The following is a 24,575-nucleotide window of genomic DNA, read 5'->3' as shown; positions in this document are numbered from 1 at the left end:
TATGAACAATCAACAAGAAAAAAATTAATGTGAGGAGCTACTTTCTCAGGTTGGTAGAAGTGCAAAACATTTAAGTTTAAAAATTAGCATATTTCCCCCTTTCTTTCAAGACTTATTAATGCAATATTTTAAATTCAAAGAGAAAAGTATTAAAATTAAAATAAAATGTATTTATTTTAATCACACTTTGGTAAATGATACTCACAATTAACAAAACAGTTTGTATACAAAATAAAAGATCCTAAGTAAACATAAGTAAGCACTGGATCACATTTAAATGAGGCTCTAATAAGAGCCTCAATCTCATAAGTATTTCTTTTAAAATCTTTGTGTTGTCCATTATAAAGATTCAAAACTCTTTAAAATTAATAACTTGGGTTGTATGGCGCTTGTTTTGTGTATCTCGCCTTAGAAGAGGTTGAGAGTTGGGCTGGCGACTGGGAGACAACTTCAGAATATGAAGGAGGTTGCGAATCATAATCTGGATATGCTGCAGAATGTGGAGAGCCCGCTAACGGGTACGGAGTAGAGCCTGCGGGTGAGTAGAGAGCAGAAGAAGCCCCTGAAACGACCCAATTAATTACAAAGTTATCACTAATTCAATGTTAACAAAAACAGTAAACACACAAAAACAAAGTATAAGCTCAATCTTAGCATACCAACTGATGGAAGACAGTAGTCAACACCTATGAAAGACCACATTAATTAATAAGACATTTGTGTGTGAATTTAAAATAGGCAGACGTACCAGGCACTGGATGTGGAGTGTGTGTAGGGTATGGCGGGTTGTGTGTGGCAAAACCAAGACCGGAGGTGGGAACTCTCGCAGATTGTGGTGTTGGGTGTCTTGGTTCTACTGGATAAGGCGGCACCACCACAGGCGAATCTGAAATGTGTTGACAGTTTCTACATTAATGTTAAAGAAATTAAACTGCTTCCAAAATTATTTTTTTTTAAGTTTAACAAATAATTTTGAATTGTCAAAACAATCGTAATGCCAACTTAAATCACAAAAACGTTGTACAAATAATTTAAACTTCATACGTTCATACCACTTTTTAATAAATTTATCTTTAAAACGAAACTTATAATATTAATAAAAAAGCATAAACTAAAATTTTATTTCAAAAAATTAAGCGAACAGAGTAGCGGTTTTATTCCCCCAGATTGGTATCAATGTAAAACATGTAAGTCCCGATCAGCTGATCCGGCTTGTCAACAAACAGCAAATAGTGCGCATATTAAAAATGTTCTATCATTATTTCCACCGTTAATGTCACGAATTTTCCGGCGACTATTCTCAAAACACGATTCAAGCGACTTATTGAAACGAAAAATGGCCCCTCCACGGTACTTCCCCAATACGATGCCCGACTACGAGGGCCAAGAGATTGACACTCAGTTGTCGCAAGGTTTCTTGCTAAAATTCATGGAAAAAATAATAATCGACATCGAAAAAGCAATTAAACCCATCGACCGCAACGGCCGCGACGGCTTGTACTTGGGTACAGCGGGGATTTCATACATGTACTACCATTTGAGCAAAATCCCAAATCTGAGCGAACACAGGAATCGTTTTCTGACAAAAGCGGTTGAATATCTGACTCCTGCGTTCAATTCAATGAGAAATAGTTCTCACAGAGACATTCCCTCGTTCATTTTGGGAAATTCAGGAGTTTACGCGGTTGCCTCAGCCATTTACAGGGCAATGGGAGACACCAATCAAAGTGAGAACTTGAGAAAAATGTACTACGATGCTGGAAACATTTGCAAAGATATCCAGTTTTTAAATTGCGGCTCTGATGAATTGTTTGTTGGACGAGCTGGTAATAATGAACAGTTGAAGTATTTTTTGTAATAAATGTAATTTTAAGGCTATGTCTTGGGTGCTTTATGGTTAGCCAAAGAAACAAACACAGAATTGCCAAAAAACGATATTTTTATTTTATGCAATATTATGGTTGAATCTGGTCGCAGATACGCCCAAAGACGTACGTGTCCCTGCCCCCTTATGTATTCATACTACCAAGTTGAGTACTTTGGGGCTGCACACGGCCTTTGCACTATATTACAAGCTATACTCAGCGTTCCTGGCTACCTAGATTCAAACCCTGAACATGCAAAAGAAGTGAAAGCCTCCGTTGATTATCTATTATCGCTCCAAGACCGCGACGGGAACTTCCCATGTGCTAGCGATGAAATTGGCAGCCACAGTGAGTTAGTCCACTGGTGTCATGGTGCCGCTGGGATCATTTATCTGATGGCTAAAGCGTATTTAGTTTGGCATGAAGAGAAATATTTAAGGTCGTGTGAGAAGATGGGAGATTTGATTTGGGCCAAAGGCCTGTTGAAGAAAGGACCAGGGATTTGTCATGGAGTGGCCGGGAATGGCTATGCATTCTTATTATTGTACAGACTGACGGAGCAGCCGAAACATTTATACAGAGCGGTTAGTTTTGCAAAGTTCATGCAGACAGAGCAATTTGTAAATCAAGCGAGGACTCCTGACAACCCCTTTAGCTTGTATGAGGGGATAGCAGGAACGGCTTGCTTCCTAGGAGATCTGATGTGCCCACAACAAGCAGTGTTTCCTTTTTCGGACGTATTTTAAGTCGTATTATAGCTAAATTATTAAATCTCTTAACCCAAACAGTCTATGCACCCTACATTCCTAACAACGACAATAATAATAATTGAAAAATATACCTTGTGGTCCCCGTATCTAATATTTTTTCAGTCAAACTTATAAAATACTTCAACGACTGTGATAAAATCAACACAAAGCCAACCTGGAGTTGAATAAAAGAATGTTTGTGGTGAAGGTGCTTGCAGTATCTCGTCATAACGAACTTGTAGAGGAAATTTTGGAAGCATATATTTTTCCTTTTCGCTGTCTTAAAATGAGTTTATTAATTTGCATAAATTTAGAAGTTATTTTATTCACAATACCTATGCAACACTTTACAACCCACATTAAAATAACTATTAGAACTATAATGGCAACGACTGCGGCTGTCATCTTTTTGCAACTAGCTCAATTAATTAATGGATGTTTTCACTTCAAAACTGAAAAATGGCACTTCAGGTTAGCAATGAAACCACATTAATTGTGATTATTAATAGAAGCGAAGGAGTGTGTAATGCGCAATCAACAAAAATATCACGTGGCTCGGTTTGAGAATAAGATTAATTAATTTTATCAATTAAAATATTTTTTATGGTATTAATAGCAAAGTCTAAATGGATCGAATAACAAATTTCGAATATAAATAGGATGTTCGGGAAAAGGGTTAAAATATTTTGGGGGTGATTCCATAGGCCAATAATAGAAAAAAATTTGAATCTAGAGCCATAAACTCGACAACTGTGATTCGACCTTATACATCGGTGTGCGGTTTTAAAAAAACCCGTTTTTCTCAAAATCCGTTCGTCGTATAAAAATATCACTAGAGGCATTTTTTACAGAAAATTAATCTGAATCTGTAGAAAAAATTAAATAAACGTTTTCCAAACACAAACTTAGTTTGTTATCCCAAATGGAAATTTTTGGAAATTTAGTTTAACCGGTTACTGAACTAATTTAAAAAAAAAACCTTTTGCTAGGTGTTTTAAGAAGATTCTAGCTCCCTTAAGGAGAATTTTCGGACATAAGTCCATGGAGACTTTTTTCTTCCCCCCGAAATCTTTTAACGCTGTATAAGGAAAAGCAGGGATTAGTCTAACTTTTAATACCAGAAAAAACTTAATCAAGACAAAACTGATAATAACAGACAAGGTAGTCCCGCCTCGTACTGTTCCAGTACTTAGTTCAGAGCTGGAGTGTGTCTTTTTTCAATAATCTGATGGACACAAAAAACAAAATTCACTAATTCAGTTTTTAAAATGCAAAAATAAAACGAGTTTGTGTCTTGTAATAATAGAGCTATTGTGACATACACATTTATGTAGGTACATCTTGTATGTAGAAAACAAAAAAGTTTTTTATTGTAAAAAAAAAATAAATCGAATAACGTCAAAATTATTTTGGGTCTGTTATTTAAGATTGAGCATGCATTATTTTCAATATTGTATTTATTATTCAAGCAAGATATAAGACCTACCTAAAAATTATTCATACATTTACAAATGTGGGCACCACGATACGATAACTGTAGCTACTTAATTTGTCGCTGATTAGTGATTACTGTCACTATTCACGATAAAAGTACCTAAAATTATGCTTAACAAAAAATTTACTTTCTGGTATCGCTAAAGAATCAGCACAAATATTGTTAACAGTAATGTTTCTCCTCCTCTCTTGTGCATTAAAAGGAAAATCGTTCAATTCCACGATTTAATTTCATGTATGCAAGAAGAATTAAAGCGACGCCTTCTGTCGGAATATTTTATTTTAGTATACATAATTTAGCCAACTTTTTGTTGTTCACAAGTTCTGACGGCCATCCTAGTGTCATGCAAACCCTCGAGCAGCCACAACATGACTTCACCCCTCACCGTCATGATTTTACTCCCAGTTCTCATCACCCAAATTCACTTTTTCCAAACTGTTGCTTTGCTGGACATAAACTTAATTGAAAATTATTTTACCGAGAAATCTATTAAATCTGCGACAGTTTTTGGTTGTTTTCCCAAAAATGGTCAGTAATTGAAAATGGTACAATTTCACTTACTTAATTCAATTTTCCCTCAACAGAACAAGTAAATTTGGTAAAAATTTTATCAAAGGGATCATCCCCAATATCCGTTTTAAATCTCAATAATCAAACTGAAGTTCACAAAAGCATAAATACAAACCATCAACAAATCGGAGTAGTTTTAGACGGCGATTGTCCCGAAAGTGAAAGTTTTTTAATTACTGTAAGTTCCTGTTTCATAACCATTGTCCCCAATTTATTCTTTTAGTGCGGTCAACTCAAACTTTTCGACGTTAAACACCACTGGTTGATAATATCAAAATCAGTCCATATTTTGGATAAAATCAAAAACGCGATTATAAATATCAACGCTGATATTCATGTCGCTGTTCAAAGTGGTTCAAATTGGACGATATTTGATGTTTATAATCCTGCCTCAAAACATGGAGGCACTTTAAAGTACCCCCAAATGGGTTTTTATAGCCATGGGCGAGGCTACAATGCAAGAACTAACGAAGCGAAGTACTGGAGACGCAAAAATATGACCGGAGTTACTTTCAAAACAATGGTTGTGGTAAATACAAAATCAAAAATTGAGATTTTTGGCGTAATAAATATTCCAGTTGTTAGTCCCTTTTAAGGGGTCTTTGGAAGATTATCTTTACAATGACGATAATAGAAATATTAACACTTTTAATCGGTTTCAAAATAAATTACTCCGATTTTGTAGAGATTACTATAACTTTTCGTAACTATAAAGCAGAGTAAAAATACAATCAAAAATGTACATTTTAGAATGATTGTGGAACTGGGCACTTCGTGGGGTTATCCCTTGCCTAATGGCTCCTTCGACGGCATGGTTGGTGCCTTGGGAAAAAAATTAATAGATTTTGGAAGTTCGCCAATTTTCATTCGAGAAGATCGAGCAAGATTTATAGACTACGGCCGAAATACGTGGAGTTGGAAGTTGGTAACTCCACATTTTTTATAATTTTCTAATTGGTTCTAAATCAGAGCAGGATTTCTATTCCGAAGCCCAAAATCGAGGACTTCAATCGAGATTTTTCTGAAACCTCTCTCAACCTCAATTTGGTTGATCACAGGGGTTCTGGCAATCGTTTCTATTATAATTTTGAAAATGGTAACAACTTTTGAACGGAATAGATATCACAATACGACTGAAACGTCTTGGAGTTTGTCGTTTTTATTCACTTTGGGGGCTTTTTGCCAGCAAGGTACAAGTCGTAAAATGGGGATTTGGCTATTATTCGATTTTAGGATCACCAACGGTACCAAAAATGGCCTGTGGGCGCATCACTGCCATTTCAATTTTCCTACTTTCGGTGATAATTTATCAGTTTTATTCGGCAAGTATCGTTTCCCACTTGTTAATGAAACCAACAAGCAAGATTAAAAACTTGAAAGACCTCACTGAGTCAACTTTGAAAGTTGGATGTGAGGATATCATCTATAACAAAGACCTATTTGCTGTTGAGTTTGATTATTTTCAGTTTCCAAAACTTATTTTCTTCTTTTAGCACACTACTGATAAGGTCCTTAAAGAGTTGTATTTCAAAAAGATCTACGGAAAAGGTAACATGTCTCACTTTTTCCCGCCGGAAAAAGGTGTTGATTTAGTGAGACAAGGAGGATATGCTTTTCATATCGAGGTCGCTAGAGCTTATCCTATTATTGAAACAACTTTTCCCGATTACGCCATATGTGAGCTTCGAGAAGTAAAATTATTTAAAAATACGGATTTGTATAACACGATGCAAAAAGGGACACCGTTCCGTGATATGTTGGAAACTTGGTAAACACAAAACTGGTAGAAAACTGCCTAAGACGAAAATCGTAGTTTTCAGCGTTTGGCTGAACATGGAGTTTTGGACAGAGAAAAAAAACATTGGCATCCTAGGAAGCCAGAATGTATTCAATCGTCTCAAGCTTTTGTAACTTTTCATGTTGGTCTGGATGAGTTTTATCCAGCTTTGTTGATTCTCTTAATTGGGATTGCAATTAGTTTAATTGTGTTGATTGTGGAAAAACAAATACAGATGGCGAGAGAAAAAACGGAAAATGAAAACATTGCACGTTTGCCTTACACAGATTAAAAAAAAACATGGCAATGGCATTTATTGTCCGCTTCTTTGCATATATAATTTTCATCAGTCAAGAGTGAAGAATTTATGAAGTAGGTGTGCACCTGTCCCGTCTGCTCGGCATTACAAGCAATTTAAACTATATTCAATGTACTTAATTATTTCTTGTTTAAAAATTAAACTGAATCAATGGTTAAATGCTTTTTTTAATTATTGCCTTTTTACAAACAAATTATGAAAATGAAAAACGCCAAAAAATAAATAAGTAACCGTACTTAAGACGTAAAAAATGGTTGGTCTAATTTTATTTACTTCAAAATTATTTTTTACCGTTTGGATGTAACCGAACAGTATAATATTTAAATTGTTACTTGTACACAAAAGCACAACCCAGTCGATAATTGCTGTTTTAATTAAAAATTTAAACTACATACTTTTATTGTTGGACAGCATTGTAATAAAAGTAGTATAAAAAATATATAACAACAACAATGAGGTGAAGAACTCAACCGCAAAAATCAAAACCAAAACTCTTACTTCCATTTCAATTCTTATTCAAAATAATGAAATGGATGAAAAATTGTTGTTTGCCAAATAGGCGAATTATGGATATCTCCTGATTTAGGGAAAGATTTACTTCAAATTTCGATTTTTTTTTCCAAAAATGTGTAGTTTTGACTACGATCGTAGAATTTTGACCCAATAAATTATTTAAAAGTAGATTTTTGTAAATACGCCAACAGCCCTTTCTGATGTTCTATATTTTAAACATTTGCACAATAAGCATAACAGATCCCAAATTTGTTGATTTGTTCGATAAGTGCATTTAAAAAACCAGGAAAAATAACACATTTAAACAGACCTTCGTTGTGTTCCGGAATAACAACAATGCCGTCAATTTCAGTATCTAAAACTGTTTCAAAAGGAGCAGATGCCAGTGCTACACTTCGAACCCTTTCAGAATGCGATACTCTGCGAGGAATGTCTTCATAACTTCCTCCGAAACGTCTCCTTCTTTTGACAACTTTCTTTGTTGTTCGTGAACCTTTAATTAGGTATAAAGACATTCCAAAACTTAAAAACATGCATTTAAACCTACCTAAACAACATTGTAAAACCAACATAACAAAGAAAAGAAAGAAAATAACAATAAAAATACCCGCTGCTTTAATATTTAGTCCGTTCGATACCGTCATTTTGATTTTTATTTAATCACAAAACTGAAAATAAGGAAACTGTAAAGTTAGGTTACCGCATGGTTTACGTTCTAAAAATAATAAAAACAAGCTTCGCAACTGCGTTGCGCAACAAGTGAGGACACAAATGGATGAAGCATTTTGCCCCCACATAAAATTGATGATTTCAGTATTTCAAGGTCGAAAATTGTTTGGTTGTCTACACATTAGTTACAGTATTTACTCTTACATAAACAAATCATTTATTTAAAACAAATTTAATAAACTCTGTTTTTGATTTTGTACTATACTAAAAATATCACAGTTTTTACTTCATGTTTTAATTATTGTTTTCTTAATATTTTGCATGAAAGAGAATGTAATTAATAAATATAAAATATGCTGTTATCTGCTTTTTTCAAACACAACTGGCATTATACTACTGTAGGGGATAATAATAAATCAAAATCTTTCTCAGGCTTTTTTCTTTTTTTTTAAAGACTCAGGAACATGGTCATAACCAACAATTATACTATTTATTAATACGTATTAGACACTGAAAAACGCACAACTTATCAAGAAAGTATTTTTCAGTGTATGCCATGACGTATTTTAATTATGTATAATACCAGGCGCATCCACCAAGAATGTTGGAAAAAATTCAATTATTTCCCTGTTGTCTCATTACGGATGCCACAGAAAACTATTAAAAAATCAAAAACCACGTCTATAAAAGCGATTTTTTTAAAACTCGACAAGCAATACAGATCAGGTGTGTTATTTCAAGTGAGAAATAATGAAAGAATATTTGAATGATATTATTTAGAAATTTAATATAAGAGTTCTAATCGTGTTATACAAAAAAAAATTACTTTGCCCTTTACATCAATAAATTAACAGTCCTATTTCATTTCATTAATGAAAAAAACTAGGTAAACTGTTTCAAAAACAATAAAATTACCTGTTGAAAACTGAATACCTCAAATATTCTTTTGTACATCAAAATAATGGGATCCAATTTATGAAAATGCTTCAAGCTAAAGTCTTATGTAAAAATCTATTGAGTTTATTCTTTTTAGGGACATGAAACGTATGAAGAAGTTAGTTTTTCTTGCTGTCCTAACAGTAATTATCTACAAAGCAAACTGCACGGATGATTACGATATAATCACGAGCTATCTCAGAGAAAAATCTGTTAAATATGCCACTGTTTTTGGTTGTTTTACCAAAAAAGAAAAAATTAATTTGGTTAAAATAATTTCACGCACTTGTCCCACTTCGGTTTTTGATATTAATCGACAAAACATTCAGGAAAGAATGAAAAGCAGACACTTTCACACCGGAATTATACTATACGGAGACTGTGCTTCAACTGAAAAATTTATAACCAATGTAAGTTATTGTTAACTAGTATTTTCCTAATAAAGGGTTGCAGTGTGGTCAGTCATACCTCTTCGATGTGAAACATCATTGGCTCATAATAGCATCGTCTAAAAACATTAGAGCAAAATTCGACAATGTTATACTAAATATAAATGCCGACATTAAGGTTGTAATTCCGGAAAAAACATCAAACTGGAGTGTCATTGATGTTTATAATCCAGCCTCTAAACACGGTGGCGCGTTAAATTTTACCAAAATTGGTATTTACAACAAACATGATGGATACAAGATAAAGTACACTGGAGTAAAGTATTGGAATAGGAAAAACCTCACTGGAGTCACTTTTAAATCAATGGTTGTGGTAGGCCGCCCAAATACGTTAAAAACCACACCTATAAACCATGTTTTCAGTTGCCGGTACCATTTAAAGGCACTTTACAGAATTACTTGGACAGTGATGATAACAGAGATGTTAACACTTTTAACAGATTTCATAGCAGACTGATAAGTTTTTGTAAAGATTATTATAATTTTTCGTAGTAAAATTTTTTAGTCAATTTTCGCGGCTTAAAAGTGATATTTTTAGACTTGATATTGAAGTGTCAAGATCCTGGGGCTACACAAAGGGTGATGGGACTTTTGACGGAATGGTTGGGGCATTGGAAAATAAAATTATAGATTTCGGAAGTTCTCCTCTGTTTCTTAGAGAAGATCGTGCCAGAGTTATAGATTATGGAAGAAACACGTGGATTTTAAGGTCCTTAAAATGCCTAAAGTAGAATAATGTCGAATTGGGATTTTAGAGCTGCTTTTATTTTCCGAAATCCAAAAGCTCGAACAAATCTTGAGATTTTTTTGCGCCCTTTGCCAAGTTCTGTTTGGCTAATTACAGGCTTGTTGGCAATTGTTTCAATAATTATCTTAAAACTGGCAACGTCCTTTGAAAGGAGGAGATATGTTCATGCCGTTGAGACGTCTTGGAGTGTTTCCGTGATTTTTACTTTGGGGGCATTTTGCCAGCAAGGTTCGCCATCAACACCCAAAATGGCATGCGGACGAATTGCTGTGTTTTTCATTTTTTTACTCTCAGTCCTGATTTATCAGTTTTATTCAGCTAGTTTGGTGTCTCATTTACTGAATAAGCCGCTTACGAAAATTAAAACTCTTAGAGACCTGCTTGAGTCGCCTCTCAAGGCTGGATGCGAAGATATACTCTACGATAGGGATTACTTTATGGTAACGAAGTAATTTTAAACATTGTTTTCGAAAAATACGTCTTCTAGCATACCAATGATGAAGTCGCCCGCGAATTGTACACCAAAAAAATTCTAGGCAAATCAAATTCATCCAACTTTCACACCCCGGAAGAAGGTTTAAGACTGGTAGAAGAAGGCGGTTATGCTTTCCATGTTGAAACAGCAACGGCCTACCCTATAATTGAATCAACTTTTCAAGACCAAGCAGTTTGTGAACTTCGAGAAGTTCAGCTCTTTAGGACCCAACCAATGCACGCAAACTTTCAAAAAAAGTCGCCGTTTCGGGATATGTTTGACACTTGGTGATTAACATTTTACATAAAAATCTGTTCTGAAAGTTTTCTTCAGTTTTCAGCGATTGGCCGAACATGGGCTTTTGGTGAGGGAACGAGAACATTGGCATCCTCGTAAACCGGAATGCATTCAGTCGTCTAAATCTATACAATTTAATATGGGATTGGATGATTTTTATCCGGCTTTGGTGATACTTTTAGTTGGAATTGCAACTAGTTTGGTAATTTTAATTATTGAGAAGGAATTTACAATCCTGAAAGAAAAACCGGCGCATCCACCAATTATGGTGCTCGAAGCAAAAAATACTCCATACCCTTATGTTGACTAAAGAGAAAATAAAAGCAAACTAGAATTTAAATAAATAACTACAAAAAATATCAAATGTTAAAGATACGATTAAAGGGAAAACCTGATATTCACAAAATATTTCACAATAAAAAAATTGATAACACTAAAACAGATGTTTAACTATACCTGTTTTACAGTACTACTGATAATAATACTCTAAAGTTTTTTTTTTTAAAAACTTCATTTAAATAAAAATGTTTACAACAAAGTTACTATACTTATTGATTGCTGGTTAATTAAGCATCTTCTATTTTCCCATTATTACAAACACCTTTTAAAAACAATAATAATTAAAGAATAATATAATAAAACACTAACAGATCTTTAACTGTTTATTTTGAGTTACTGTGAGTTATAATAAAGCACAAAAATGTATGCACTAATTTGTAAATGGTTGAACAACATTTTTCTTACGAAACAAACCCCTAATATACTCTTTTTTGTAAGCTATTCTCTCCCTTAAAAGCAAAACCAATGAAAACAAAACGCCATAAGAAAGAACAATTAACCCTGAAGAAAACTCCTTTAGACCAACATTGAATGTGAATTTTTTAGCAGATTCGATGCACATCGGCTTGCGAGCATCCCAGTATTTTCTCAACCGATCCATTATCCCGTTTTCAACCAGATGCAACATACTGGTGAAACATTAACAAAGTTTAGTTATGATCAATGACTTACCAGTAGTTCATCATTTCGCGAAACGGCGAATTCTTCTGAAGATTGGTATGCATAGGTTGCGTTCTATACATTTGCACTTCTTCAAGTTCACAAATTTCTTCATTCGTGAAAGTTTCCTCGATAATGGGGTATGCAGTGCTTGTTTCAACATGAAACGCAAATCCGCCCTGTTTCACCAAATCCAACCCTTCCCAAGGCTCATAAAAACCCGAATTATTATTACCATATATAATTTTTTTATTAAATAATTCGATAGCTATCGGATCTGTAGTTTGCTGTAATTGCATTTGAATAAATTAGTGTGTCACTGCGTTCATAAGTAATGTTACCACAAAGTAATTTCTGTCAATCAAAATATCCTCAATTCCGACTCTCAAATTACTGTCAGACAAATCTTTTAAATTATTAATTTTCCGCGGAGGATCTATCAATAAATAAGACACAATACTCGCCGAATAAAATTGATACGTCAATATGCAAAAAAGAAAAATAAAAACCGATAGAGTCCTACTGCTTAGTAACTGGGGATGACAGGTGGCCCCCTGTTGGCAAAAAGCCCCCAAAGTAAATAAAAACAAAAAGCTCCAACTGCTATCAACCATATTGTGTTTCTCTCGGCTGAAAATCACTTTCAAAAAAAGCATTAGAAGCACCATCATCAACACGATACAGATCCAAACAGTTTGAGATAAAGGCCTCAGAAATATCCTGTAAGATGCTTCTATGATTTTCGGACGTCTGTAGATAAAAGTAGACCTCAAAACCCAATTTCCGAAACTGTAATCAATAACCGGCATTCGATCGAGCTTGTAAATCAAAGGAGAGCTCCCAAAATCCACAAGTCTGCGTTCAAGCAGACCCACCAAGCCGTCGAAATGACCATTCGGAGTCAAATAACCCCAAGAATCAGTTCTCTGAATCTCCAGACTGAAATTGTACATTTCTCGGCAATAGTTAACCGTCACGCTTTGAAATCTGTGCATGGAATTCAATTGGCGATTTTCTTCACTTGTTAGATAATCATTTAGTTTAATACTAGGGTCAGGGACAACAACAGCTGATTTGAATCGAACCCCACTCATGTTTTTTCTTGTCCAGTATTTGTTACCGTTGATTTTTGCTTGAAACCCATTTGTTTCATTACAATATCCTAATTTTATGACTGTAAATTGGCCGTGGTGGCTTGACGCAGGGTTATATACGTCCAAAATTGACCACTCATTAGGTTCTTCATTTAAAATTGCAACGTTTACGTCTGAATTTATGTTTAGTGGTGCTTTTAGTAGAAAATTTAGAGTCTTGTTGAGATTTTGTGTTGTTGTTGGGATCAACCAATGATATGTTTCGTAGAAGTATTTTTTATCCTGTAAACAGGCACGCTTACTAAAAATTGATGTTTTATAATTTTTTACGTTTAAGTTAAGTAAAGCTATGAAAAAATTCCATTTTAATTCATAATAATAATAATAATTTAAAAATGTTTTGTTTATGAAGATCTTTTGTTACCTGTGGTAATATTTTGATTAACATAAATCTATAGATAAATCAACAATTAAAAAAAATCGCCATAAACAATTTTGGTGTAATAAGTGTTACCAAAAAATAAAAAATTACCTGAATGATAAAATCAGCAAAGTCAATACAACTGCTGTCTATTATAACAGCTAAGTGATAATAATTACGACGTAACACTTGATCCAGTTGATCTAACGGAAAATTTTGGTTTTGAGTGTCGTTAATGTCAATATTTAAAAAGCGTAATCCTACTTTACTTAATGAAATAATTTTTTTCGTATTATCTGTAAATAAAAATCTACAATTAATATGTTTTGTTTTTTAAATTGTTTTATCTTTTAGTATCTTGCGATAAATTGTAATGTATAACACAAAAATCGTATAACAATTTTCCTTGTTCTTATTTTATTAAAGAAAGTAATTTGCACTGCATGTTATGTAGGTCTTAATTATGAGACTATACAGACCTCTTTTCCTTTGGCATGAGAAAATGGTCCCCATTCGAACATTCTTTGCCTCGCAGTATTTTGTTATTAAAGTTTGGTCATGAGCAAGAGTATTACCTATTGAAAATATTTGGTACAATACCAAAATACCCAAGAAACTTATCATGTTGAAGTGCACACCACAAACTGCACTACAATTTCGTTGGCATTTTATATAATTTGGACAATTTAAATGCAATTGCAGGAAACTTTGTAGCATAAATCTTTTATTTAATTGGTTTATTAAAGACGTAATTGTATTTTGAAATAAATATTACATGAATATTTTACAAATATTTGAAGCTCTTAGGCAATTATTACATTGTCATACAAAAACTACAATACTAGTTGTTTCACAGTTAAAAATGAATTAATAAATAAATTAAAACTAATTACAAGTACCAATAACAGCAATATATTTACATGAATGTCTTAAAGCTAGTTCCAAAAATTGTTTGATACTGTAGTAAAAAAATCAGCCCGAATTTTTGTATCACAATATCTACTTTGCGACGATTCCCAAACTCACAACAGCAAAAAATATTTGGTATAGCAAAAAGTTAGCTTTCCAAGATCAAAGAATACTCACCATGCTTCCAATTAAAACAATATAGAGCTTAATCGAGAAGAGCAACAAAACTAGTAGATCCCTAGACACACAAACCAAACAAAACAAACACAAAATGAATGCATGACTCTGTTTAATGTAACCTCAACTAAGCCCTTCTACGGGAATGTGACCGAACTTATCGTTCTTCTAATATCACAGTTTCTTGGGGACACAATTTGAGTTCCTTGAGTGTATTATTTATATCTAACAAAGTCAGCTAAAAAAAGACAATGAGTACCTAATCCCGGAACACAATTGCATACTTACATCTCTTCTAGGCCAGCTAGATATCACTTTATACTCTTCACGGGGAAAACCTTTAACGGTTAAAAAGTCAAACAAGACTTTCAGAGGAGTATTTGCTTGAAATCGGCGTTCTATACTCAACCCATTCGGTAATCTAAAGCGGATTTTGGCTATTCCATCACCCTGACTTAGAGGCGGCTCTGATGGTAAACTGGCTTCAACTTCTTTACGATGCGCTTCTTTCCGTGCAAGTTCTTGAGCTTTTTCGTTTTCTATTCGTTGTCGAGCTTCCGATTCGGCTTGAGCTTGCTGTCTTCGAGCTTCCTCTTTCGCCCTAAAATTACAACTTTTTTTTTTCAACTCATTTAATTTTCTTTTACCTGTCGGCTTCCAAACTCTCACGATACGCTTCATCTTGCTCCCACTTGACCAACTCTCTTTCAGCCCTCTCTTTCTCTTCAACAATTTCAACTCTTTGATGTTCTGTAAAGACCTCAACTGCCTCAATTAGGCTTGAAAGTAGCTCGTTGACTCCCACATTGCCTATTAATAAAACGATAAATACACAAATCAACTATTAAGTGATTAGTACCATGTATAACGCTAAAAATATCTGTTGAAGAACGAATCCTCATAATGAGGACTAAAGCAGGAAGTCTATCGACTGGAATATTGCGTAAACTCATCGCAGCCGTCGCTCCTAAAGCATTATTGACGTATGTTTGTAATCGAGTACGATTTGATTCGAACGTGAGATCCCATCCCCACAAAATGAAATTAGTTTCAAACATTTGCATTACACTTTCGTAGCCTAAAAGTTGGGTACAAAAGACATTTGTTAACACGCTGGAGTCGTGGTGAAGGTATATCGCTAAAATTTTTCTCTAAAAAAACATTTAATCAAATTTAATTTTTCACAATTTAAAATTTAAATACTTCTGCTGCTGGTTTTTGGCAAGCTTCCTTGATCGCATCTTCTAAAGTACTTTGATAAAAAGCGGGATGTACAGGGCCGTACCTGTTTGTAAATTGCTCGGAAAAACTTATACTACCCACGATTTCATCTTCTATATTGTCTGGAACTGTAGCCAAAATTAACAAAATTCTATAAATTTTCTTGTAATACTAACTCAAGGGTTCGGTGCGTTTTGATGGAATATTATCGACGAAATAATCATCATCGACGTTGAAACTTTCTGAGGCGTCTTCAAATTCATCGTCGTCACTGTCAATCTGAACGATATTTGTGTTGTTTTGCTTCTTATCTTTATTGTGATTCACAAAACAAGACCGTTTTACTGTCAAGTCATGTTCAGGGTAACTAGAAATTGTAAAATTAATCTTGAGAAAAGTAAAAACCTAAAAATGTATTACTTGATTCCGGAAAGTGCTAACATGGTTTGATCGTCTATATTAGGGGGCCAACCGCTCCAAATTTGATTGCGAACATGAATATTTGTTAAAGTATAAACGTCTGCCTTTACTTTAAGTATGTTTTGAGTTCCTGGATATTTGAGGTTGTACGTTTTATCCTCACATTTTATATTAAGAGTGTATTTTCCCGATAATCGTTCTTGGACCTCTAAACTAAAATAATTGATTTATTAAAAAAAAATCCTTCTTTGCAATGACATTAACCATACAACTGGTACAATTTAAATTTAAAAAATTACGATTTTGTAATAACTTAAGTTTAAATAGATGTTTCTGGGATTCCGAAAAAACTTGACTGGTACAAGTAGAAAAACAAGAAAAAAACTTAGTAGGATGACTTTGTAATTATTTATGAAAACTTAGAATCAATAATGAACTTACTCATCATCTGCTGTAAATCCTCCCTCTGCAGGCTTGAGTGTTAAAAGCAAAGCACTTTCTTGTGGCAATTGCAACGCAGAAAACGGAGTATTCTCATATTGGGCCATCCTAGCCCATCCTGACAAAAGCTGACGACAGGGCGAAATTTTCAATTCATTAAATAATTTCAACTTTAAGTCATCTAAAAACGGCAGATTAAACAAACAACTGGGCATTTTTCAAGCTTACTAACAAATTGTAGCCGTTTCTGGTAGTTCTATTGTAATAATTCTATCGCAATATTGTATATTGAATTTCAGTATCTTGACGGTACTATTTCTAGAAGTCGATGGTTGTTCACTGGTTAAGTTGTTGGCCACTGAGTGTCCAACATTGTTGCCCACTTCCATCATATCAGTAGCCGTTTCAATAGGACTTGATGGAACGTTTATGTAGTCGTCCACTACCATAACATCGGGGTCTGACCGCGGTTGAAAAGACTGACTATCGGGTGGCATGACTCGACTGACTGCACGCTTTTGAAATAAAATTCTGTTAGTACCTTGGACTACTTTATTTGATGAAATACTTACGAGTAAGTCCCAATTCGTTTCGTCCAAGTGATAGATTGCTTCGGCAACATCCTCGATTCCAGTGCAGGCCTAGTACAAAGAAAAATTGGCAATGAAAAAATACTGAATGTCATCCTTCTAACCTGACTCAACTTTAAATTCATTTTTATCTTTGATTTTATGTAGAATTACGAAGAAACAAATTACCTGGAAATCTGCAAGAATCTCTTCGCGATTTTCCGACATGATAACAACAGTGCAATGTATTTATTTCACAAGGGAAAATTGGACAATCGTTTCTGATATAAGGAAAAACACTACTTGTCAATTCCTAAAACGTCTATAAACATCACGTTCTGCGCAAGTGTCGCGCTAAATTTGAATAAAACTTGATTTAAAATTGTTAACATAAAATTATAAACATATTGATATTATTAGCAAAATTGTTTTAAAATTAAAAAAATATAAAAACATTTATTTTACTAAATAATTAACAGTTTTCTTGTTTTTTTCACAAATATGTAGATTATGTTTTATATTCTTATATAAAAACGCAAGTACCAATTAAGATCATCACAATTTGGTACCTAAGATTAAAAACAAGTTTTTAATTAAATAAATAAATTACTTGAATACCTTTAAATCGTCTTACACACAAGGTCATAGTAGTTCTAATGAGAGGAATAATAACCTAAAAAAATTAAAAAAGTAAAGTTGCTTAATAAAAAACTAAAAGTAAAACATTTGTAATATTACCGGTGGTAATAATGGAAACGTAATCACGTATTAAATAATTACCAATTTATACAAGTTTTCGTAGCGCAAATGGTATTTAGGTCTAATTAGATTTAAGCACTGTTTTCATTTTAAATACGAGTAGTTCCGTTGTACAAGCATACAACAAAACAAAAATCTTAATTATTTAGTGTTATTTTGATAAAAAGTGGTAATATACAGTAAATAGAAGTTTATTGTGAGATACAAATTATAAAGGTCACCCAGAGTAAAATTTTAAAGTGCTTCTTGTGTCCCCTTTCCTTGACAGTGCATCAAATTGTCAAATCAATGTTTTTTGATTTGATTGAAATAAACATTTCTACTAGAACCGTGTGTAGAGTAGTCAGTATTTACTACAGCGTGTATTTTTGTTCTATTTTGTATATTTTAGGCACTGGTCACTTTGGTATTACTTTGCTGGTATCACGTTGTACTTCTAGATAGGCACTTTAGGACCCCATATTTTTGCGGTGAATTTTAATTACAGAAACAAAAATGCCGTTCAGTGCAGACGCAATCGCTGCACAAAAGGTTCAGGAGCACTTAAAGTCGTTATACCACGTAGTTCATGACATTGAGAAGAAACGCCAACAGAGTGAACAAGGAATAAACAACATTGTTAAGTTTCAAAACGGGCAAGATGAGAAGTCCAGCCAACATTATCAGGTCTGAAATTCACAGCAACTTTTGACATTCACAGAATATTTGAAGACAGTTTCCAAAAAAATAACAGTAACTTGGGGCTAACATTCTTATTTGTGTGTTGTTCTCTGCTGCTCTTTTTTCGGAGTGCTTTTTATCAGCATCCTTTTTCTCAGCGTTAGTTATTACCTAATAATCATCAGGCAAATGAAAGTTAACTAATTTTGATACAACTTACTGTTAATAATACTAAAATGTAAGTGATTACAATGATTTTTAAGATTTTCGATGACATTTTTCTTATCTTTACTATAAGTTTTTACCCTAGAAACGCAAAAATCAATAAATCTGTTTTGGGTTTTTGGCCACCTTGTTAACATTTAAACCACGCAATTAGTTTCAAATAAAAATGTTTGTTAATCTGCATTTGAGTCAATGCTATTGTTTTGTTCAATTGACGCAAATAATCAAACTGCGTTTACAACATAACTCAATTAAAAAATAAAATATAAAAGGGAAAGGAGGTAAACAAATTCTGTTTTTTTTTCTTATTAGCTGAAACTAAAAAGCCTACACAAGTCATCTATTTCGCAAGCTGAGCAAGAGGAGGATTTACTCCGTCAAGCCCTTCAAAAAATTGCTGAAATCCGCAACATCAAGAACGAACGAAGAATTCAAGCGCGACACGCCGGAAATAAGGAATCGATTCGTAGAGGCACTTGGATGAAGATGTTGATGAGTTCAGCTCAAACATTGCCTCTTTTCGTCGGCAAAATAGACGAAAAACCTCCTGCGCTGTGTGGTGCGACACCTGCTGATTCAGGCTATGTGGCAAAAGTGGGCGATATGGTCGCAGCATTGGTTAAAATTCCAGATGGAGATGGCGAAAACTGGATATTGGCTGAAGTGTACAGTTACAATCACGCCACGAATAAATACGAAGTTGATGATATTTTGGCGGAACAGAATCAGAAGCGGCGACATACTTTGAGCAAAAGAAATGTAGTACCGCTGCCATTGATGCGGGCTAATCCCGAGACTGACCCAACAGCTTTGTTTCCTCAAGGGACCGTCGGTAAGTAAATTAAAATGTGGTTAATTGAATTGTTAATTTTATGTTTCAGTTATGGCTCTATATCCGACTACCAGTTGCTTTTACAAGGGCATTGTAAATAAGCCTCCAGCTACACATACTGATGAGTATGAGATTTTATTTGAGGATGCTGCTTATCCTGAAGGCTACAGTCCGCCCCTGTATGTGGCTCAACGCTACGTCATTGCTATAAAACAGAAGACAAAGCAAACCTGACATTATCTTTCAGACAATATGTCTGATTCTGAAACTTCAAGTTTTATGGAATAATGTATTAGATAGTAAAATTATTCAAGAATCTCTTTTGTTATATTTCACCAATTTATTATTCATCTTTACATGTACATGAATTTTTTTACATTTTTGTTATTTTCTAATCTAACTTTTAAAAAAATGGAACTCCTGAAAAAACAGGCTGAAGGTACCTGTAATGTTGCAACATTAAAGATTATAAAAAAAAAACGAAAATTGTTCAGACCGCAACAAAACTATTGTCAATACCATTACAACTATCAATTTCTCACTCAATAAACAAAAGAAACTCATAGTTATTTTTTTCTTTACTTTCTTCTGACTATGAAGAAAAATGAATTTCCACACACCCACGCAAACACTCGCACAAATTCATACATGTTAGCCTAGAATCTAATTTTTACGAGGGGAAAATGTTTTTAATTTACAGTTTTTTAACTTCACTTTTTTCTTGTTTCTTTTATAACTTTTTTTTCTTTATCCAAAATATCAGTGTGATAGAATTATGAGAGGTGTTACTTAAACAAAAATGTAATAATGATGTTCCTTATATTTACCAGGCCCGTCAGTATGGTGAAAAATATCCACCTCGTCTGTAACTCCTAAAAATGTAGACATCAGTTCATTAAGAAACTTCATATTTGCTCCAAATTAAAAAACAGAAACAATACTGTAAAAATAAAAGCAACCACACAGAAATTATATTGTTTCGTGTTTTATTGTACAAGATTGAAGAAATATACCTGGGTCTACGCATGGGCCTATAGCCAGCGTAAAATCCCCGTCCGACTCCTCGTGCCCCGCGGAACGCCCCTCTGCCCCTTGGCGGCCGGTTTGTAGTGGAAAGGCCCGGTCTGTTTGTCCTTTTAGGCATGACCTAAAGACAAATAGTATAATTAAGTAAACTGAAATTGATGAAGTCTCACTTTTATTGGTCTTCCTCTAAATAACGACTCGTCCATTGCCATCGCCGTCTGCACGGAATCCCTATCTCCAAATTCAATGTAGGCAAACCCCTTTGGATGTCCGTCATATTTATTACAGAGGATGGTGACCCGGTTTATTGATCCACAGCCATGGAAGTGTTGTTCCAGTTCTTCAGCTGTTGCGCCATAGTCGACATTGCCAACATAAATACTGCGATTATCTACCTCCATCTTCTCCTCAAGTGACATATTCAAAGGGCTAGCTATAAATAGGGTTCCTGTCAAGCCTGTCGCATTGTGCTATTGTACTTACTTAGTCCAGGAGGACTACCCATATTCATTTGTTTATCAACTTCACTCTGGAGCTGTTTCAACTTTTCGGCTTCTTCTTCCATCTCACGGACCCGAGCTTTGATGGCTTCGAGTTCGGGGTCGTCGCCCCCGGCACCGTCCAAATCAGTGTCGTTTAAAAGAGCGTCGTCGTGCATCCCATTTGTTTCATCTAAAGATTCTAAATGATCCTCTGGACCTAATCCCAAATCTTCATTATCAGCCATAGCTGAAAAATGTCAACATAACCCCACTTTTAGTATAATAAATATTTCATAAATTGCTCGTTATTGTTGCAACTTTTAACCACAAATTCTAATTACATTTGAACAAATACATTTCTTACAACCATCCCATTCAATTTATTTTGCAAAATTTCGGTTTTTGGGGTAGATCAAGATTGAACGTTGTACTTTACATAACAGAAACTCGATACGTACTTTATACAAGCTGTTATATGTAAATACTGCCGTACTGAAGATACTTTTCGGAAAAAAGGGCACTAAAACACAGCATCCAAACCACTTTTTGAAAACCGGTAAATTATGGAAGAGTCGGCTTGTCGAGAAAAATGGCGTAGCTACTTGCGTTGCCAACATTTGCATAACCACTAACCAGGAACACCAATTCCAATAACAAAAACCACTACATTCAAAAAATCAAAAATAGCTTTTCAAAATTTAATAAAAATAAGAAAATTACGAAATTTAAGCACATTTAAAAAAAGTTGAAGTTAAAAAATACACACAAATCCTATTTTATTTTAAAAGTATTATTTTATGACTAAAGACACGCAGTAGTTCAAAATATGCAGGGTGCGCCAGAACTCGCGCCCTGGAGAAAAATGTAAGATACAAAGAACATGAAAAAATAAAAAATGTTAAAAAAATTCTACCAACAAAAATTTCGAAGTTGAGAGCTTAAATTTTGCATTTTGACTATATATTTTTGTTGCAAAAATAATTTTCAAAGTTTTTTTGCTACCGGCTATTAGAAGAAGAAACAAGAAACCTGTATCCTAAATTGTAACTCTGTTTAATGTTATTTGTGGTTTTTACTGGCAAAATTCTTGTATCTTCACTAAATAATTATAAAAAACATATACAGCTTCATTCAAAGAAAAACGGGAAAAGTAAAAAAAAATAGAGGTTTTTTTTCAATTTGTCCATGGTGTGAACGTGTTTTATTAAAAATAGGTTAAAATATTTTGATGCCACTTTAAATTCTGCCGCTAAATTCATAATTTTCCTACCATTTTCCGGATGAGCGACGATTCTGGCTTTCTCTATTTCACTTAAATGCGGCATTACACAAGTTGGTATAAATTTAATGCCATTGATTTTTGATGGGTATTATCAAGTTGACAATTGACAACTAGAACCGAATTTACATTTGGAAAAATTTCATTTCCCGTTTTTTTTTAATGTAGTTGTACAAGATCATCAGTATCACGATCGTGATCAGTATCATTAATTTAAAATGGCAAACGTCAAAAAATAAATGGCAAAATTTTTTGTCAGAATTTTGTAAACATTTTTTCCATGTTCTTAGTATTTTATCTTACTTGAAATTTTTGTCTGGGGCGCGAGTTTTAACCCACCATGTATGTACCTACATACAGAGTGTACCACGAGTAATAATGAGCCTGATTTTTTTTTGAATCAACCATCATTACATTTCATAGATAACGTGGATATTAAAATATTTTGTTTTAATTAGTTAAACATAGTAATCGTATTTTTATTTTTGACAAATTTTTATCAGTCAAAATGACTACTCCAGTTTTAGAAAGTCCGTCTATTTGGATATCGCGCTGGATATAAACGTGCAGTCTGCGAAGCGTTTTTTAATCATTCTTCATAAATGAGACTCTTGTTGCTCTTTTCGGCAAAATTTTAGTTATTTTCACCAAATTTTCCAAGGTTTGACTTTTTATAAATAAAATTGAAGAGTGCTGTTTGGTCACAATGTTTAATTTATTAAAACTAAATATTTTAATATCCACGTTATCTTTGAAATGTAATGTTGGTTGCTTCCAAAATTTTTTCAGGCTCATTATTACCCGTGGGACATCCTGTATCATAAGCAAAAGAAAACAAAGTTTTCAACCTAATGTACAACATATTATTATAATCTTGTTAAAAAAATATTATCTATAAAAATTCATTTAAAAATGTAGTCCCAATACACTTTAAAACATCTAAATTAATCTTTTTCTAGAGTTAACTTTATGTTAAAATAGTACAACTAATTTTTTTTTTTTTATAATAATAATCCCAACTGAGATTAAACAGCTGTAAAAAATTATATCTATTTATTTACTTGCATTTTTATAGTTATACATTCAAAAATGTCGGATAAATTCCCGAATGGTGACAGAAGACTTTTAGTTAAGCATAAAAATAAATTCAATTTTTTTGAAGCTTTTTTTTTTAAATAAAACTGTCAATTTTCATATTATCATATAGTTTTTTTGTTTCCGATGTTGTTAGATTTAATTTATTGTTAAATTTGCTAGTTTGTTAAATGTTTTTTACACAATAAGACACAAATTGGTGATTTTTTTCAACACGTACTTATCTGCTCAGTCTTAACTTAATCCAAAATCAAATCTTGTTAAAAAAGGCTCATACAATTTTTGTCATGGGAACTTTTAACTTAGATGGATGTCCTTTATCACCACCCAAGATGGATCACCCTGTATAAAAAAATAAAATATTTTTTACGCACTTTTTTTCCACTTAATTTATGTTTTTATTTTTTTATTAATGCCAAAAATTAGATACAAATATGCATTATATAATCTAGATGGACAGCTGATAAAAAAAAAATAAAATAGGAGGTCCTTGCACTGATTATTATCTTACATCGTCACATATCCTTTGTCACAGCTATAGAATTTTAAAACCGAGTAATAAGACATGAAAAATGCCGTGAATATTTATAAACTGATGAACTTGACACAAATGTATTGTTCCTAGAGAAACAATTAAAAGACAGTAAATGCCGGATGTGGCCTCGTACATGATTTCATTCCTTATGACCATTTCTAGAGGAAATTTCCTTGATTTTGTTTGTCAAGAATCCTTATTAAAACCCTGCTGAAACTTGACTTAGGTTATGGTGGAATATTTTAAATTAAATCTGATGGCATTGAATTGAGGGTCACTAACTAACCTTTTATACCTACACGAAAGGTGGTCGCCGGATATCCTTCCTGAAGATTGACAAGTACAAGCGACTTTAATGAAGTGTATATGTTTCAGTTGTTAAAAAACAAGTTTGGCTCTTTTATTGTTGTTTATTTCAGTTAATTATTTTTATGTAGTCTCTTTAGGCATATCCGGATTTACTAAACGTAAACATCAATAATTCTTCGAAAACGAATTGTAACCTTCCAGCTTCCGAAGGACGGAATATCCGGATTTTTCGTTTCTACCAAAACACTTATAATTTTACG

The 24,575-nt window shown here is 33.5% G+C and overlaps 8 protein-coding genes and 1 long non-coding RNA gene across 11 annotated transcripts; 4 read left to right on the top strand and 5 right to left on the bottom strand.

Annotated features, from left to right (window-relative positions):
- Positions 1 to 155: 155 nt before the first annotated feature.
- LOC123011320 (extensin-like) lies at positions 156 to 7,740 on the bottom strand. Of its 2 annotated transcripts, XM_044408697.1 has the most exons (5): positions 2,950 to 7,740; positions 2,790 to 2,894; positions 749 to 886; positions 660 to 686; positions 156 to 562 (listed from the first exon to the last, which is right to left on the bottom strand). In XM_044408697.1, the coding sequence occupies exons 1-5, from the start codon at positions 3,017 to 3,019 to the stop codon at positions 366 to 368; spliced, it is 537 nt and encodes a 178-aa protein (XP_044264632.1). In that variant the 5' UTR covers positions 3,020 to 7,740; the 3' UTR covers positions 156 to 365. The 2 variants fall into 2 exon arrangements, 1 of the variants encoding a protein (XP_044264632.1); XR_006413135.1 differs by lacking the exon at positions 660 to 686 and having other exon boundaries at positions 420 to 562; positions 749 to 3,079.
- LOC123011316 (lanC-like protein 3 homolog) lies at positions 1,185 to 4,010 on the top strand. Its single transcript, XM_044408689.1, has 2 exons — positions 1,185 to 1,826; positions 1,875 to 4,010. The coding sequence occupies exons 1-2, from the start codon at positions 1,274 to 1,276 to the stop codon at positions 2,609 to 2,611; spliced, it is 1,290 nt and encodes a 429-aa protein (XP_044264624.1). The 5' UTR covers positions 1,185 to 1,273; the 3' UTR covers positions 2,612 to 4,010.
- LOC123011804 lies at positions 4,478 to 11,178 on the top strand. Its single transcript, XM_044409440.1, has 15 exons — positions 4,478 to 4,637; positions 4,694 to 4,857; positions 4,903 to 5,208; positions 5,258 to 5,334; positions 5,430 to 5,604; positions 5,649 to 5,775; positions 5,913 to 6,082; positions 6,173 to 6,356; positions 9,173 to 9,303; positions 9,347 to 9,655; positions 9,706 to 9,830; positions 9,881 to 10,051; positions 10,098 to 10,530; positions 10,578 to 10,852; positions 10,899 to 11,178. Exons 1-15 carry the CDS (start codon positions 4,478 to 4,480, stop codon positions 11,170 to 11,172), a joined length of 3,081 nt encoding a protein of 1,026 aa, XP_044265375.1. The 3' UTR covers positions 11,173 to 11,178.
- LOC123011324 (ionotropic receptor 75a-like) lies at positions 5,351 to 6,918 on the top strand. Its single transcript, XM_044408709.1, has 5 exons — positions 5,351 to 5,600; positions 5,649 to 5,869; positions 5,913 to 6,124; positions 6,173 to 6,447; positions 6,493 to 6,918. Exons 1-5 carry the CDS (start codon positions 5,431 to 5,433, stop codon positions 6,746 to 6,748), a joined length of 1,134 nt encoding a protein of 377 aa, XP_044264644.1. The 5' UTR covers positions 5,351 to 5,430; the 3' UTR covers positions 6,749 to 6,918.
- A 333-nt stretch (positions 11,179 to 11,511) lies between the features above and the next one.
- LOC123011803 (ionotropic receptor 75a-like) lies at positions 11,512 to 14,465 on the bottom strand. Its single transcript, XM_044409439.1, has 6 exons — positions 14,459 to 14,465; positions 13,856 to 14,020; positions 13,488 to 13,672; positions 12,203 to 13,237; positions 11,874 to 12,148; positions 11,512 to 11,830 (listed from the first exon to the last, which is right to left on the bottom strand). The coding sequence occupies exons 1-6, from the start codon at positions 14,463 to 14,465 to the stop codon at positions 11,572 to 11,574; spliced, it is 1,926 nt and encodes a 641-aa protein (XP_044265374.1). The 3' UTR covers positions 11,512 to 11,571.
- LOC123011315 (FAS-associated factor 1) lies at positions 14,104 to 17,461 on the bottom strand. The gene is made up of 11 exons (XM_044408688.1): positions 17,303 to 17,461; positions 17,117 to 17,185; positions 16,777 to 17,059; positions 16,545 to 16,725; positions 16,104 to 16,316; positions 15,860 to 16,050; positions 15,666 to 15,811; positions 15,322 to 15,613; positions 15,110 to 15,272; positions 14,751 to 15,063; positions 14,104 to 14,700 (listed from the first exon to the last, which is right to left on the bottom strand). The coding sequence occupies exons 1-11, from the start codon at positions 17,339 to 17,341 to the stop codon at positions 14,620 to 14,622; spliced, it is 1,971 nt and encodes a 656-aa protein (XP_044264623.1). The 5' UTR covers positions 17,342 to 17,461; the 3' UTR covers positions 14,104 to 14,619.
- Positions 17,462 to 17,812: 351 nt separating this feature from the next.
- LOC123011317 (SAGA-associated factor 29) lies at positions 17,813 to 20,512 on the top strand. Its single transcript, XM_044408690.1, has 4 exons — positions 17,813 to 18,214; positions 18,264 to 18,538; positions 19,070 to 19,589; positions 19,639 to 20,512. The coding sequence occupies exons 2-4, from the start codon at positions 18,368 to 18,370 to the stop codon at positions 19,821 to 19,823; spliced, it is 876 nt and encodes a 291-aa protein (XP_044264625.1). The 5' UTR covers positions 17,813 to 18,214; positions 18,264 to 18,367; the 3' UTR covers positions 19,824 to 20,512.
- LOC123011325 lies at positions 18,048 to 18,849 on the bottom strand. The gene is made up of 2 exons (XR_006413136.1): positions 18,753 to 18,849; positions 18,048 to 18,703 (listed from the first exon to the last, which is right to left on the bottom strand). It is a non-coding gene; the product is annotated as an uncharacterized LOC123011325 (long non-coding RNA).
- Positions 19,908 to 21,713, bottom strand: LOC123011318 (polyadenylate-binding protein 2). Of its 2 annotated transcripts, none has more exons than XM_044408692.1 (5): positions 21,556 to 21,713; positions 21,099 to 21,344; positions 20,786 to 21,048; positions 20,603 to 20,736; positions 19,908 to 20,461 (listed from the first exon to the last, which is right to left on the bottom strand). In XM_044408692.1, exons 2-5 carry the CDS (start codon positions 21,340 to 21,342, stop codon positions 20,425 to 20,427), a joined length of 678 nt encoding a protein of 225 aa, XP_044264627.1. In that variant the 5' UTR covers positions 21,343 to 21,344; positions 21,556 to 21,713; the 3' UTR covers positions 19,908 to 20,424. The 2 variants fall into 2 exon arrangements, with proteins under 2 accessions (XP_044264627.1, XP_044264628.1); XM_044408693.1 differs by having other exon boundaries at positions 19,908 to 20,452.
- Positions 21,714 to 24,575: the final 2,862 nt, after the last annotated feature.

Source organism: Tribolium madens, unplaced genomic scaffold, assembly GCF_015345945.1.
Source record: "Tribolium madens isolate multiple individuals breed KSU strain unplaced genomic scaffold, Tmad_KSU_1.1 Scaffold_91;HRSCAF=231;Tcas5.2_LG7, whole genome shotgun sequence".
NCBI classification, from domain to species: domain Eukaryota; kingdom Metazoa; phylum Arthropoda; class Insecta; order Coleoptera; family Tenebrionidae; genus Tribolium; species Tribolium madens.
The sequence above is the reverse complement of the archived record's forward strand: the minus strand, read 5'-3'. Positions and strand labels throughout refer to the sequence as shown.

Coding starts and splice junctions, on each gene's coding strand:
- LOC123011316 (XM_044408689.1), top strand. CDS start 1,274: ATGTCACGAATTTTCCGGCGACTATTCTCAAAACACGATTCAAGCGAC. Junction 1,827..1,874: donor ATTGTTTGTTGGACGAGCTG/GTAATAATGAAC, acceptor TGTAATTTTAAG/GCTATGTCTTGGGTGCTTTA.
- LOC123011320 (XM_044408697.1), bottom strand. CDS start 3,019: ATGACAGCCGCAGTCGTTGCCATTATAGTTCTAATAGTTATTTTAATG. Junction 2,895..2,949: donor GGTTGTAAAGTGTTGCATAG/GTATTGTGAATA, acceptor ACTCATTTTAAG/ACAGCGAAAAGGAAAAATAT. Junction 563..659: donor CTACTGTCTTCCATCAGTTG/GTATGCTAAGAT, acceptor GGGTCGTTTCAG/GGGCTTCTTCTGCTCTCTAC.
- LOC123011804 (XM_044409440.1), top strand. CDS start 4,478: ATGACTTCACCCCTCACCGTCATGATTTTACTCCCAGTTCTCATCACC. Junction 4,858..4,902: donor GTGAAAGTTTTTTAATTACT/GTAAGTTCCTGT, acceptor TTATTCTTTTAG/TGCGGTCAACTCAAACTTTT. Junction 6,083..6,172: donor TCACTGAGTCAACTTTGAAA/GTTGGATGTGAG, acceptor TTCTTCTTTTAG/CACACTACTGATAAGGTCCT.
- LOC123011324 (XM_044408709.1), top strand. CDS start 5,431: ATGATTGTGGAACTGGGCACTTCGTGGGGTTATCCCTTGCCTAATGGC. Junction 5,601..5,648: donor CGAAATACGTGGAGTTGGAA/GTTGGTAACTCC, acceptor GTTCTAAATCAG/AGCAGGATTTCTATTCCGAA. Junction 5,870..5,912: donor GGGGGCTTTTTGCCAGCAAG/GTACAAGTCGTA, acceptor ATTCGATTTTAG/GATCACCAACGGTACCAAAA.
- LOC123011803 (XM_044409439.1), bottom strand. Junction 13,673..13,855: donor CTCATGCCAAAGGAAAAGAG/GTCTGTATAGTC, acceptor TTTTATTTACAG/ATAATACGAAAAAAATTATT. Junction 11,831..11,873: donor CGCGAAATGATGAACTACTG/GTAAGTCATTGA, acceptor ATGTTTCACCAG/TATGTTGCATCTGGTTGAAA.
- LOC123011315 (XM_044408688.1), bottom strand. CDS start 17,341: ATGTCGGAAAATCGCGAAGAGATTCTTGCAGATTTCCAG. Junction 17,060..17,116: donor AAACGAATTGGGACTTACTC/GTAAGTATTTCA, acceptor TTATTTCAAAAG/CGTGCAGTCAGTCGAGTCAT. Junction 14,701..14,750: donor CTAGCTGGCCTAGAAGAGAT/GTAAGTATGCAA, acceptor GTCTTTTTTTAG/CTGACTTTGTTAGATATAAA.
- LOC123011317 (XM_044408690.1), top strand. CDS start 18,368: ATGCCGTTCAGTGCAGACGCAATCGCTGCACAAAAGGTTCAGGAGCAC. Junction 18,539..19,069: donor AGTCCAGCCAACATTATCAG/GTCTGAAATTCA, acceptor TTTTCTTATTAG/CTGAAACTAAAAAGCCTACA. Junction 19,590..19,638: donor GTTTCCTCAAGGGACCGTCG/GTAAGTAAATTA, acceptor TTTATGTTTCAG/TTATGGCTCTATATCCGACT.
- LOC123011318 (XM_044408692.1), bottom strand. CDS start 21,342: ATGGCTGATAATGAAGATTTGGGATTAGGTCCAGAGGATCATTTAGAA. Junction 20,737..20,785: donor TTAGAGGAAGACCAATAAAA/GTGAGACTTCAT, acceptor ATTTGTCTTTAG/GTCATGCCTAAAAGGACAAA. Junction 20,462..20,602: donor AGGCCCATGCGTAGACCCAG/GTATATTTCTTC, acceptor CTACATTTTTAG/GAGTTACAGACGAGGTGGAT.